At 35.0% G+C, this 15,790-nt stretch overlaps 1 protein-coding gene across 2 annotated transcripts in view; it reads left to right on the forward strand.

Annotated features, from left to right (window-relative positions):
- The first annotated feature begins 2,427 nt into the window (after nucleotides 1-2,427).
- Nucleotides 2,428-15,790, forward strand: part of LOC150110677 (uncharacterized) — a 31,498-nt gene continuing 18,135 nt past the window's right edge. The window contains exon 1 of one of the 2 annotated variants that reach the window (XM_090395584.1): nucleotides 2,428-2,560. In XM_090395584.1, coding sequence (XP_090251710.1) covers nucleotides 2,522-2,560 — 39 coding nt within the window. In that variant the 5' untranslated portion in view covers nucleotides 2,428-2,521. Of the gene's footprint in view, nucleotides 2,685-15,790 lie in introns of both variants that reach the window. The other variant, XM_090395578.1, reaches the window with a different exon arrangement.

Raw genomic sequence — 15,790 nt, forward strand, 5'->3', positions numbered from 1 at the left:
GCCAGCTTGATGCTTACTGAATTGAATTCCAAAGTTTGATATAGCTACCTCCTGATGATTTGCTGTTAATGGAGCTGTTGGTTTATTACATAAATTTTGCAGCTCAAGTTCAGTAAATATTTTGTTATGGAAAATGAAATTCTTCTGGTCCATAGTCTTTGTTCTGTTATTGCAGATCCTGGGAATTTTTGTTTCCAAATTAAATGCATACGCTTTCTGAAACCTCGTTTTTTTCTGGTGTTGATCTGTAAAAACATTTCATAATTTCTCTGTTTTCTTCTACAGTTCATTTTTTACGTTTGGCTTCTTCCAATCGCTTTTCAGCTTCCTGCCCTGATTGCCCAGCAAGGAGAGCTGGGTCCTGTAGCCCACTTGTCGCCTGATGCCCAGGATCCCCAACATTTGATGCAGTCCTTGATGAGCAGTCCGTGCGTCGACTGACCCGGTAAGGATCTCTTCTTACTTTTCGCCATTAAGATGGGGGTGGGGGAAAAACTGTTAGTCTGGATCCTCAGGTGAGATCTGTCTGACAAGGGTAGCCCTGCTGACAGCTATGCTACCGCCAGAATAGCTCTCAACAACACTGAAGCACGCGATCCTCACTGCCAACGGAAGGCCGTGTTCCTTTGGGGAGATTATTCATTATACTGATTGTTCTTTTTTTTGATGGGGAGATTATTCTTTTCCACCACTCAGCATAAGTAATTGTTAAAGACAGCATGCAGGGCAGTTGATACAACATAGTGTCTATGGACAGCTAACTTCTTTAGGTAACAGTACTGGGAGAGGTATTAGCCAATGCTTCCTGCCGGTTACTTGGTGTGCCAGCTAGTTGTTATGTCTTATTTCACACAAGTGCTTCTCGTGTCGCAAACTGCAAAATACAAGAGACCACCGAGCCACTGAATGAAGGCGTCATTGAAAAAAATAATTGGAAATTATGTTTGGGTGTACATGAAATATGTGCATGAAGTCTTACTGCAGAGCGAATAGAACGTAGTCTGGATGCATTTTTTTTGATTTGTCATTTATTATGTGGTGAAAATATAAAAATATTTATTTATTTAATTGTTTGGCAACTTTTGAGTAACACACATTTGCAATAAACCATGCGGAAGAAATGAGCTAAAAAAAAACGAAAGTGGATGCTGAATGAAAAGTCAAGTACTGAGTTTCTGTTTTTCAAGAATGTTGATGAAATCAACGTGTAATAGCTTGCACAGTTTGTTTGTTGACATCCATTATCCACCATGGGGCCAAGATGATAAGAGAAACTTTTTCTAAGCTATTCTTCCACATGTCAAGGTAATCGACCTCTGGCAAGAGAAGCAGGTTTTTGTCCTGTAAACACAAGAAAATCGAATGTGGAATCCACATTTTTCAGACAATAAGTACAGCGTTAGGATAAGGGACCAGGAGATTGTGGCACTACTTGCTAACTGAACCTTTCTTGGAAGTGTGGATGACTGCAACTAGTTAGAAAGTATTATTATTATTATCATTATATATAAGTATATATCATTATCATCACATCCTTCATGCAGTCAGCAGGTGCATTGTGGAAGGTTCAGTTGGCAAGTATTATCATCATCATGGTCTCATTATCATAGATCCTTCATGCAGCCAGCAGGTGCATTGTGGGAGGTTCATTGAACTGACAATGTATTATTGACAATGAACCTTAAAATCTTTAAAACATGTTCTAATGTGTTCCATTCACTCACAATTTTCCATGTAATGAATCTTCTCACATCCTTCTTCGTTATCTTTTATACAACTAACAAGGATGGCCCTTCCTAATGCTTCCCCAACGTACTCTTTTCATATTTCACTCACTGTTCATCCGATTAAATGACATCACTAACTTAAGCGTCTCTATCATATCATCTCTTTCCCTTTATCAATAAACTCTGTAATTTGCATTATTTTAACTTGTCTCCGTAGCTAACATTCCTGTGTCCAGAAAGTGTCTTATTCACTCTCACTCCTCTCTGGTGACGAAATCTGAGCGCAATAGTCTAAGTGATTTCTGACCAGTGGTTTATTCACAGGCACAACCACTTCTTTATCCCGTGGGTGTATTTTTTATCTTAGCGGCAATAAGGCGCGCAATACTTGCAAGAACATTCAATATTCCCTCTAAACTTCAGTCCGCTGTCAACTATCATCCCCCAGATCTTGAATCTCATCCACTTCCTATATATTTATGCTTTCAGTATATTTTCCTGAATCAAAGGGTCATCCTGAGAAATAACTAAGAGAAGAAAATCAATGTAAGAGGTACAATATCTGATACAGCGATTAGTTGAAAAAGATAGTATAATTTTATTTTTTAAATATTGTGACTCAAGATTTATCCTTAAAATAATTGTTTTGGTTTGGTTGCATAGAGTGGCGCTGCTGTTTAATAATTTTTTCCTTTCCCGCAATGAAACGTGTTTTTTGTGGTTACTGGTTATTGATGATGTTGTGTTGAATTATTGTTGGCACGTGGAAAGTGTTTCTAAATTAGAGCCGGAAAATGGGAATTCATAGGAAGTGTAGTAATTATAGGAGACTGGTTTGTATATTTCTGTTTGAAAAATTCCATTTAAGAAATGATTGTTATTATCAGTCTTTTCTTGAAAAATTGCGGGAATCGGTACAAATATACCAATAGGACTGCTCAAATATGTGAATGGCGGGTAAAAGGAAATTATTAAATTTCCCTTATTTAAATACATATAAAATTATGATTGCATAATTTTGTTGTTGTTATTATTAAATATTATATATATAAATATACATATTTGGAATCTATCCAAAGTTCTCGCATTCTGAGCAATTGAAACAAAGTACATTGTGTTCTGTCAATGTTTGTACAGACAACACGTATTTTTGTATGAAATCAAAAAAAAAAATTTTTTTTTTTGATGTCATGTGTCTTTTATGCCATACGTTAAATAATGTTCTGATGAATTAACGTAATGAAACCGTGACAATTTTTATTTTAATGTTATACTTGTAGCCATATTATGTAAGTATTTCGCAGCTTAATACTCCGTTAAAATATTGTTGCCTAATTTAGTTAAAGAAGCCCTACCCAAAGAGATTTGATTAGATTTTTGCCTATATCAACCTGTTAAAAGTGAAAAGAAATTGAAAATTATATGGATAAGGCAGGGATATGTTTAAAAGTTCGCGACCGGATAATCATAATTGACGTTAAAATTACTTTAAACGGGTTGGTAACCCACTATTATTATAGTGGATTATCAACATTGTTACATATTTATATAGTGGGTCAATGTATAGTTACATTGACTCACTCTGGATTGTTAGCACAAATTAAATTTGTTCCATTTATTTATTTTTATAAGCGTTTATAATTTAAATGATTTATTTCAATTGACCCGAACTAGAAAGATTTTTTTATTATTAGTAGTGTCTTACTTCAAATCTCAAAATTTGCATTACAATTGTATACTAGTGGCAATTTGTTGTGAATTTTAAAAGTGTTTGATTGATTGCTTAGTTAACATAAACTTGTCGACATAATATTCACATTCATTGTACACGAAGTTCTTGAATACCATTGGTACAACAGTATGATTCTAAGCTGCCAGAAGCTTTCTCTCAATGAAATGTAGTAATATTGAGATTGAAAAATGTTTTGATCATTTATTTTCTGGCTGTTAATATTTCGATATTTTACCAGCATCTGTAGTGCAATTGTAAGAAAGACAGTACATTGCTCCCTTTGATTGGAAAAGGCCTAAGTTCGATTCTCGTCATGATGGGAGGAATCTTTATATGGACTTTTTCACTTGAAAGTGAGTTAGCTGATCTCATATGGAGGTAGCAGGGTTTTTTTCTCCCTGAAACTTGGGTATTTCATCCCACATATAGACAAATTGGCCCTTCAGAACACACACAATATACAGACAAAAAATACTAGTTGTGAGGTGGGCAATGGATGCTGTTGATGTAGATGATTGGTAATAGAGGTTCGGTGTAGTGGTGGAGATACAGAGTTGTACATTAGGTGTCCTCCCGTGATGAGTCGTCGCACTCCTCGGAGGTGTCACGAATAATAATAATATTCCATTTGATCATAAGAACCTCACAGAAAAGTGAGACATTTGATCTTTGTAAAGTCTGAGATATGTCCTGAAAGCCTGGTTATATGGCTTTCAAGTATAAACTTGAAAGAATATTCTTTCAGACCAGAAGTATAAACTTTGACAGGCAGTGGTTAGACTAAAGTGAAATGACAAGGTATATTAAAACGTTTTTTTTTCCTTCTTTGGCATGTTATATAAATATAGTTTAAAAAAAAAAAAAAATCAGCTAACACCTTTTTATTCCCGTATACAGGGAGTAGGTGAGGCCATTCAGCCCTATCTAACTTTAGGAGACTGAGTGGGCAGTTCAATCTCCACTGGTACCCAATCGGAGATAGATGGCCCAAGGCTATCACTAATTGACCGGTGCACAGTGAATAGAGATGGCTCAAATGTGCTGCCATCTCATGGTCTGTAACCCTAACACAATATATTTAATGTCTGAAACAATGTGAGTTCTACGGTCGATTTTCCTGAGTTTACGGGACGAAAAACCAGAGTTTCTGGGAGGAAAAACCCGCTTGCCCGTGCCACAGATCGACTAACTCGGGAACCGGTCAAAAAAAGGCTTAGAAAAATTTCCTCTAGTCGCCGACTAGACTCAAAGTCTTCCTTCATGCAGCCAAGCACCATGGTGTGCAAATGCCACATCCACTGAGCTACACAAATATTAATACCAGAAACACTTAAAATAAAATAAAAATATTAAATGTAACTGTTTCTGGTATTAATATTTCATAATAAATTCTTCCACTTGTCTCAATTTTCAGATGGAATAGTTTAATTAAATTTGAGACATGAATATTTTTATCATCTGCTTACCAGTCGCATAAAAATTATAATAAAATTTTTCATACGTCATTTCAATTCAAAACTTTAAATATTATTGTTGTTGTTCAAAATATTTGTCTATAGATATCAAAATATCTATATACATTTAATGAGCATGGTACCTGTGCTGCACTGATTGCTTCATCTTCAAGACAGCCATGGTTATTGTTTTAGCTTGTGATTTTTGAGTAAATATTCATCATTATAATTAAGTGGACCTTTGCTTCCTTCCATTCAATTATTTGTAATTTTACCATTTTGTTTGTTTGTTTTCAAATATTAACTGCTTTTTTTCCCATTTTGAATTTAAGATGTTTCTTGAGCTTCATCCATTAACACTAACCTGACCTATAAATATTGAAAACATTCTCACCATTTTACATTGGTGGTAATATAGCAACTGTTACACCTATTATAATATATCTATTATATTACACCAATGCTAGGTACTATTCCACTGCAGAACTAATATCATAGTATCTGCTCTCTGCCCTCTCAATATAGGTGACCCAGTGAAATATAATAAAATTATGATATGGGACTAAGGGAAGCATGAGCATCCTCATATTTCATCAAATGGAAAAACAGCTCACTTGCTATCTCAGCTTAATGAACCATTTAGGTTTAATACTGCCATCACAAGGTGTCACTGTCTGTTATAGGCTGTATTTGGTGTGAATCCAAATGGCTATGCTCTTTTGTTATCTCACTTACTACCTCATATTAAAAATGTTTTTTTTTTTTTAAAAACATTTTTTATTTGTTTGTTTGATACTTTTTTTTTGTAACATGAACAAATAATTTACATGTGGAAATTATATTAAAAAATATTAGTGTATTCATATTTAAGAAAGAATGAAAATTTGGTTCTGTATTGAGAATAAATGTGGGCAGTTAAACATTTTCATGGTGATTCTATATGCTATTTTATGTGAACTTATAAACTTATTATAACTTATAGCCCATTCCAAAAAAGGGAGATAAAATATCAATTGTACAAAATTCCAATCCAGCTATCGACCAATTGCAATCACCTCAATTCTCTCCAAAATAATGGAGAAAGCTATCAGTAGTCAACTCTTCTTCACTACCTAGCTCACCAGTTAATCAGTGACTACCAGTATATAGAGATCAGTTGTGGATCTGTCAATTCAGATTCACAGCTGATTTCTTAACCTACATCACTCACCACTTGACATGTGCAATGGAAAAGTTAGAAGAAACATGCTGTTGCCCTTGACATTTCCAGAGTTTGAGTCCTGCAAACTGCCTTCCTTTGGTCTACCTGCCTGCTCTCTTTAACTGGAGAGCCAGCTTTCTGTATGGTTGTTCAGTGTGTGTCATTGCATCCTCTTCAGGCTTTGCAACCAATGCAGGATGCTTCAGGGCTTTGTTCTGTCACCTGCTTTCTTTCTCTTATACATAAATGATCTACTGTCAGTCACTACTAATCCTATCTAGAGCTCTGCAGATTGTGGCACACTTCATTCATACTGCTCCTTTGACAAACCATGTACAGGTATCCCTCGATTAACGCCGTTAATTAATCCCTCAATGTTACCGCGTATGTCAAAATCGCGTTAATCAAATCTAATAATCAATGGTAAAAATTACAATTCGTCCATGATCGATTACTGTATTAATAATTCGTTTTATGCGGTACTCTTTTAGGAAAGATAAAAAAATGAATGCAAAGTAAATGTTTAATAAATGCTTGTACCTACATTATTTACTGCAATTTTTTTTATCAAAAGAAGTTATCAAGAGTTGTTTGAGCAGTTTTAGTTTTTTTTTTTCTTATCGGCATAAATTCTACGATAACAAGCAAAATGACTCTCCATACTTCGGCAAACAAGCAATAAAACATAAAGAAAAAAACACTGCAAATATAATACCAATTAAGTGGATATTGAATCCAACATTATTTCAAAGCCGAATAGAGAAACTACTAGAATTTCGTGCTGAATAGAGAAACTACTAGAATTTCGTGCCGAATATATAGAAACTAAAAGTTTCAGTAGGTGCAAGCATAAATAACCTCATGGTCAACTCGTAGTAAAGGTGGGGTAAGCTCCAGATCACTTTCCTTAGTATTTTCCATAAATGTAAAGCACATCTCCTAGAGGACATGTATGATAAATAACTCCTTGGCTCTCTATTGTAATACATGGTTTATTTATTTTCAGTTACAATCTAAAAATTATTGAACAAAGAATAAAAAAAAAAACTATACCATACTATACTGACATCAGAGGTTGAGTATCTCTCAGATACAGTTTACTGTCAAATATCACAAACCTTGACATGTGTTAAACCAAACTGACAGCAAAAAACAGTGCGGAATATCACTCGTAATATGTGAATGCACAGCTACTCATGACCTCCAAGCTATACAATGAATTGTCTAAGAATATTTATATTAAACATTTTGTTTGTATCTGTCAGATCAGCTGCGAGCTCCTCAGGGTTAAAGGCGTGTTAATCAAAACTCTTGCCACGTATATCAAGGGATTGCTGCAATTAATTTCGCCACGATAATCAAATCTGCTAAGCAAGGGATACCTGTATTCTGAACCATCCCAAGAATCAAGATCATCTGCAAACAGTGATCTCAACACCATCCTTCAGTGGGGCATGCCACCAAAATGCAGTCCTGCCTTTTCTGTCACAAGAGGGATCTCTGCTCACTTTCCCTCATCCTCAGTAATACATGTCCCAGACAAGATCAGATTTCTCTCTCTGCTTGGACTGCCTCCAGCCTCTCCAGCCACAAACTCATCACATCAATATCTACTTCACACGCCAAAAAAACCTTAGCATTCTTTTCCACTCAAACTATTTTACACTTGTCCAGCTACCAACTCTATATAAATCCCAAATCCTCCCATCTGTAGAATACTGTTCAAGGTAGTGCACCTAAAACCTCCCAAAAAATTCTTAATGCTTTTTTGAGCTCATAGATGACCCTTCACAGGCTCATTTTGTTTTTTGTCTATCTCACAAATGCAATGTTTCAGCTCTGCATCTCTTCTACAGGTACTCCCATGGTCACTGCTCCAGTGAATTGGCAAACATCACTCCTTCACTTACTGTTGGACCTGTTAAAACAAGAGCAGCAACTGCCCAACATCCTTTTTCATTACAACTGCAAACACATCAAATCTGCTTCCCTTCCTTATTTATTACATCTACCTCTGTCATCTAGAACAGTGCTTCCCACACTGGGAGCCGTGAAATAATGAAAACAAATTTAAAATGTTTTAAGACTAAGTAGATTTTTTTTTATTTTAAAAGAAACATATTTAACTTTTATTATTTATTATTTCTATTTTGTTATTTTTTATATTTTAATGGAAAAATTCACACATTGGTGTTGGTTCACAAACTTTGCTTTCTGCGTATTTCAGCGCTTAATGAATATTAGTAAATATTGCTTATTCATGTTTCATTTCAAAGCAGTGATTAATTGTATTTACTTCGAATGCTCTACAAGGAAGCTCCAAATCTTCCTGTCCCTTTTGTTTTATATTATCACTGTCATCCGAGCTAGTTTTCTGTTACCAATAAAAGTTTCGCATATACTTCACACATGAAAAAAACTTAAACAAGTTCATGTGGGGAGATAATAACTCGCTTGCAGTGGCAAAACAACACGCATCCCTAACAGCCACTATACTGCAGAGGCAATAAAAACAAGTACTTTTATTATGCCAGTAAATAAGGTATGAGCAGTCTGTGTAATATATTTCTCAACAAATAGTGCAATTAGAGACAACTGGGATAAAAACACACTAATTAATGAATCACATGTCCCCTCATACAGAAACTATGCTGTATATATAGACTGAAACAAAACCATATGTTGCATGGGCAAACACAGTATCTAACTAAAAACTATTGTTATTAATTTGATGTGTGTGAGTTCGATTTCCCAAGGCAGCAATAAAATTCAACTGAACGTGTTAAAATTGTAAACATGTTAAAATTCGTAAAAGTGTTAAAACTAAGTAATATATACATAATGAATGTTATGGCAGTTATGCTTTTATCTTTCGGTTGCGCGATCTTTTGTTAATACCGCACCAGTCATATGCACGTTTTAATAACCTGCCTTTGCTGTCTGTTTCGCGTTAGGCTTAAATACCGTAAAGGGAGAAAAATCACAAAAAAAAAGAAAAATATTCCTAGTTCGCGGATTCCCTTATTCAGGTAATATTCACTAATTTCATGTTGTCAGTCTGTGGTGTGCCAGTATCGGTAAGTGGTGATATTATTTGATCTATTCTACGTTAAAAAATTTAACCCTGAGATGGATAAGTGGTTGATAAAAAATAAAAAAAAATCCCGCCAACAATCAGAAGAAGCAGAAACAGACTCAAAAAAAGGACAGCATTTCTCGCATCGTCTTCAGAACCAAACGGAAAGAGGCAAAAAATGTAATATATGCATTTGATTTTTGCAATATTCGCTGTGTATGTTTTGTATTGAATATAATTATATATCTCTCTATTACGATTTTTTTTCGAGGGGGGCCGTGAAATATTTTAATTTTTGCAAAGGGGGCCCTGACCTCCAGAAGTTTGGGAAGCACTGATCTAGAACAGCCTCCTCATAACATGTTTCCCAACAAAATGTCAATAGATCTTTTCTTTCTCAATTTTTGTGTATGGTATAAAAGAAAAAGTAATTGTCAGTAAGTAAATGACAGTGCTGTTTCGAGAGATGTATTTATATAATGCCAGAACATAGCCATAAATTCACTTTATACAAGGTGTTTCAGGAGAAATAGTAAATATTTTGGTAGGTGGTATTTTCATATGTAGTTGCCAGTTGTCAGTGGATGCAGAGATAGATACAGCTGTTGAAAACTATCACTTACAGCTCCAATGCACATGCAGCTCTCTGAATCAGATGTGATCAAGAAGCACTTATAACCTGATGCAATTTCGTTTTAAGTGTTATTAAGAATTCTGCACATCTTTATCCATGCTTGATATGATGCTCGTCTAGGTTTTTGTAATGGAAGTGCTGTTGCTGTTTGTAGAGAATACCATCAACAGGTTTCCTAACTGCAGAGTACTGGATTCAAGAGTGTTTACTAGTGTTTACAACAAATTGCGTGAAACTGGTACTGTTCCCAGCAGTCATGTTTCTTCTGAACGTGGCTGAAGTAGAACACATTCTTCAGTTAGTAAATGTAGTCTTACTACAAGGGGGTACTTGTAGTACCCCCTTGTAGTACTCTTACTGCAAGCAGAGTACTGGATTCAAGAGTGTTTACTAGTGTTTACAACAAATTGCGTGAAACTGATACTGTTCCCAGCAGCCATATTTCTTCTGAACGTGGAAATGAACAAAATGTGGATGAAGTAGAACACTCCTTCAGTCACATGCCACTGCATGTGAAATGGATACAAACTCCTATTTTCCTACTTCATTTCCTGGGAGGTGAAGGTAGTCAATTGGAATTTTTGGCAGGTGAAGGCTAATTGCCAATTAATTCCATTAATATTGTTCACTGATGAAGCTACTTTCACCTGCAACTGTATCAACAATACCCATAACTGGCATTGGAGGTCAGACGAAAATCCATATGCCACTGTAGAAACAGATTTCCAACATCACTTCTCTATTAATGTGGTTCAGCATGATCGACAATCACTTGATTGGACTTTGTGTTACCAAATCATCTTGCAATTTCTGCAAAACAAACTTCTACTACTATTGGGGAATGTTCCCTTGACTTCGAAGATTGGTATGTTCTTTCAGCACGATGGAGCTCCTGCACATTATAGCTGCCAGGTAATACAGTATCAAAATCGAGCTTTTCCTGAATGATGGATTGGCCACCAAGGTCTCCAGACCTCACTCCCTTAGATTTTGGTTTGTGGGGACAGATGAAAAGTGAAGTATGCCAAGCAAAGGTAAATACGAGAGATGAAAGTGTGTTGAGGTTTGCAGTCTGCATAAAATGTTTGAAAATTCCACAATTTTCGAACGCTTGTTGCAGACTGTAATTTACAGTATTTGTCAATTATTTGTGTTTTGTATTATTCAAAGTCAATAAATACAAGCTAAGTCATTTATCATTCTTTAATACTTTTCATAGTAGCTTTTTATGTGCCATTTTCAAACAGCTGTATCTCCACACCCATTTGCAATTGAATACATGCTTATATGAACTTTTTTTTACTCAGAATAATTGATACCACCTACCAAAATATTTACTATTCCTCCTGAAACATTGTGTGTGTGTGTGTGTATACAGGGTGGCCATAAAATAACTTTCCCTCTTTGGAGGCATCTGTAGCTAAAACCAATAAATAAAATGAGACCAAATTTTATATCGAGATTTTTGAAGGCGTGGGGTGATGATTTCCATGAAAAAAAGATTTAGTACCAAAAGTCGCTGATAGGGGAAATTTTGGCACTGGCAGAGCTGAAAACAAGCAGATAATTACATTAAGGACAAAGAAAATGGAATAATAACATTTTGAGCGACAGCTGCTTCACTCATTCCAGCTGGCTATGTGGTGCTTACAATGATGATGATAATAATAATTAAACTAAAACAACTTGCGAGAGACACAGAAATTAATGTAGTGATTGAACTCGCATGTGTCGTCTAACACCACAGCAGCAATGTCTGTTACTGTCTGTTCTTGCACTGCTTTCTGTCCTCTGCCAGGTTTAACTCCTAGTGATCCAGTTTCTTCAGACTTCTTAATCATAGCTCTCAGTGCTACAGCTGACAGGACCTGCACAACTTAACAAGTAAGCATGCTGAGGCAAGGTAGGATGCAATTCGTCAGTCATTCGAATAACTGCCTGAACGTTCCCAATCCCTTTTTTAGTTTAATTGGTGGTGCTGCTGTCACATACCCACAGTAAAATTTTCATAATCGTTTTTACCTGCGTTTATGCAAATATTTGACTGCTTTTGGCTCTGCCAGTGCCAAAATTTCCCCTATCGGCGACTTTTGGTACTAAATATTTTTTTCGCAGAATTCATCTCCCCATGCCTTCAAAAGTCTCAATATAAAATGTGGTCTCATTCCGTGTATTAGTTTTAGCCACAGATACCTCCAAAGAGAGAAAGTTAATTAATGGCCTGTATACATATAAAATACAGAGTTCTTTGCTGTTCAACAAAAAATTAACAATTTTTCGTTGAACAGCAATTTAACCAGAAATTCTCTCTTGAGAGAGTAGTTTTCTATTCTTATGAAAAAATTATGGAGACTTCTTCCATGTTGAAGCAGTAACTTGAATCAAAAATAATGCAAACTACTCCCACTGTTTCAATCTGTATATTAAGGTCATCATCTGGAGTACATATACGAAGAAGTAAGCTGTCACAATACAGAATATATCATAAATAGTGTCTGTTGATTCCTAATAGTCTAATCTCATTGCAAAAAAAAAAAATAAAAAATGCAAAAGCTAGTGTTTTATAGGTGCCTGGAGAATGTTTCAGTTATATTATTCACTAGTGGCAAAAGCCATAACTAAATGCTAGTAGCATTATTGGTGGCATAATTATTGTAAGGTATTTGTATCCAAAATAAGAGGGTGTTACTATTTATTGCATATAGTCCTGACTGAAGACAATCCTAATTACTTATGACAGACTTGACTCAGTACTGAGCATCCATATTCTTGAGATAGTGTTGAGATAGTGGTTGATTAGAATTTCACCAAATTTTTCCCATTGCATTTGTACTATTTGGGATGAGGTAAGGAATAAGTGCATTTTGCAGGGCATTATCAGAAAGGCCTAATAATTTTGTATAATTATTAAATTTGACATGATGTTTTCCTCTTTTCTGATTGGAATCATGCACCCTGTTTTACCTATATGCAGCAAGTTACAGGTGCATTGTATTAAGGTTTTAAGTTAAGGGGATAATATTAAGGTTTTATTTGTCACATTCTCTGTATGTTTCTGGAATGGTTTTGCTGTAATCTATATTTTATTATGTGTAGTTTTTTTTTGCTTTGCCATTGTTCATAAATATTATTATGCACTTAATTTGTAATTCATGTTTAAGAGCTTACTCATTGGAGTAAAATATTTTCACTCTGTTTTTGAGTGCTAATGACACCTGGGTTTTGTATTGGGTATGCTTGGAGCTCTGGTATGTTTTGGCTAGTATTTGTAGACATATGGTAGTGTATGAAGGATGGACTGCCTAAAGAAATTTTACAAGTGTATCCAGAAATGTAAGTGCATATCTGAGTTTCTGTTTCATTGTCAAATTGTGCATTCATTTGTTAAGGTGTTGAGGAAGGCATTTAAAGTTTGGTGGCTGTGGAAATATTGTAAACATATTTGAGCCTTGATTTTAAAGTTAAGAAATCTTGAGCTTGTTTCCCAAAAGCTTCCTTATATATAAACTTTGGCTATAGGAGGGACTAGTGGAGAGTGATACCAGGTAGAAATTTGTCATGTAAAAGAGAAGACTAATTATAATAGTCTCCATAATTTTTCCATAATAAATTACTGTGTAACACCGAAGGAAAGAATTTTCTGTTGAGTTTGTTTTTATTTTAAATGCAGGAAATTTCATGTGCTATTTAGTTGAAGTGCTGATGATGAGTTGGTAAAAGGTTCGAGGTACACATATGAATGCTAAGCTAATTCACTGTCTTGTATATGCTTCTGAATTGTGTACACTGTGTGAAGGTGAAGCAGTTGTGCTGTAAGGAAGCTAACATTTAAAATTTTTTTTTTTTATTATACATATCAAATGAGTAAAATGTTACAATGTCCAGTCATACATTTGTAAAGAATACTTGTTTGAAATCATTTGCAAGATATGCATGGATTGGCTTAGTATTTTTGTACCGCTGACAAACTTTAAAACTCTGAGGCTCATTACTTGTTAATTATTATATAAAATCAATTTTTCAAAAATATTATATTTAATAAAAGTTGCTTAGCCTTATCAAATGACGCTATTAAAACTGAAAAAGTTGAGACATCTCTTGTATATTGTAAATAGCTCTTTTCCTAACCATTCTTGAAGTCAAAGTAAAATAAGCATTGCATTATATAGAATTTAATAAGTAATGCACCATTTTATAAATTAGTTAAGATGTCACTGACCTTGAATGGTCAGGTGGGGTCATTTCATGTGCTCTGGGTGTTGTGAATGTCCTTGGTTGTATGTGATTTGTCATCTGGCATGAAACCACCATCATTCTTGAAAGAATCAACTTCTGACATCCACAGTGGGTGCTGAGGATTACAGGTTTACAACCTCTTGTGGCTGGGTTTGGGATTCACATATGTATATTTACTTTATTTAGTCATTATATTATGGAATAGAAAGTGGCCTGTCTTATAACGTGCAAACAGTCAAGTTCCAACTGATATAGTAAGTTGCTGATACAGTATGGTACTGATGTGTTGGGTGTATATTAACCAAAAAAAAAATAAAAAGAAATCTGAATCAATTAATCACATAAATCTAATATTACATAATTATATAAAAAAAAAAATACCACAAGTAGTGTTATGAATAAGTACTAAACTTAGATAATTGACAGTGAGATTATGCAGAAATAGGTATTTTTTTAATAAGATTGAAATAATAGTTCCAGAACTCTAAAGGCCTGGAGTCCTCATATCTGTTAAGTGATTCCCACAGTATTGGATTTAAAAAATAAATAAGCAGTCATGCTTCGGATATTGTAAATTGTGTAAGAAAGGATAATAACCTAAACCAGTATATTGGTTAGAATACTCTGGAATGTTTGTATTGGAGATCAGTAGTTTTAAATAGGAAGGCAGAACAATGGCAGAGATGGGGAAAGGAGTTGACTAGGTGAATGATAGTAGATTGAATCGTTATATCTGTCTGAGCTGGAAAAAGGGGTGTCTGACAAGCCTTGAATATCTTATGTGCAAGGACTTGCTATAATATTAACTCTGGCAAGTCCTAGCACATTACCCACTAATTTCTGTGAAGAAATCTAGGGCATTGGATTAGAATGGCCTAATTTGCCTCCTTTGTCCCTGCCATTATCCCATTATACTTGGGGTCATGGGTGTCCACAGAAATTTTTCTGGGGGGGGGGGGAAGCTTGGAGACAAATAATTACATCAATAAATTTTTATTTAATTTTTTTGGATTTTTAATCTTTCACAAGTAGATTATAGAAAACAGTATTGCATCAATACAAAAACACATACATAATGTATATCAATCTATTCTATACATATATAAAGATAAGCTGAAATTTGGTTTTTATGTCACTTTTTTTGTCTCTTCATTGTTTTGAAACATCCAACAATGTGTTTGCCTTCATGAGACAGACACATTGTTGTCTCATGTCTCGAGTCATCAGGATTGAAGGAAAACCAAGCTTACCAGCCCGGAACTCGGGGGGGGGGCACCAGAAAAACACCATATTTTTCTAGGGGGTGGAGCCCCCTGGCACCTATAGTGCCAGGGGGTAGAATCATACAGATAGAAGTAGAATCAGAGATAGAAATAAATAGAATTAAAGAATATTATGAAGAACTTGACAGTGACAAAGAAAGCAATTTAAAGACGATCAACTTCAAGAAGAGTTGTTGATTGGATGTGTCAAAAGTTATGAGAAAAGTGAGAAAAGAGGTTGAGGCAGCTTTGGCAACAATAAAGCCGGGAAGAGCTTCTGGAGAAGATAAGATTCAAGTGGAATGTTGAAATTTGGAACTGAAGACAACAGCTGATTACCTTGCAAGACTCTTCATATTTTGTTTGAAACAGAAAAATCCAAGCATCGAACAATCCATAATAGTTATTTATAGAGTAGAAAAAAAAAGAGAGAGGAGAACATTAACAATTCTGGGCCTATTAGTTTAT

This window comes from Typopeltis vanoorti, chromosome 1 (genome assembly GCF_054136105.1).
Source record: "Typopeltis vanoorti isolate ZY-2024b chromosome 1, IOZ_Tvanoo_1.0, whole genome shotgun sequence".
Classification (NCBI taxonomy): domain Eukaryota; kingdom Metazoa; phylum Arthropoda; class Arachnida; order Uropygi; family Thelyphonidae; genus Typopeltis; species Typopeltis vanoorti.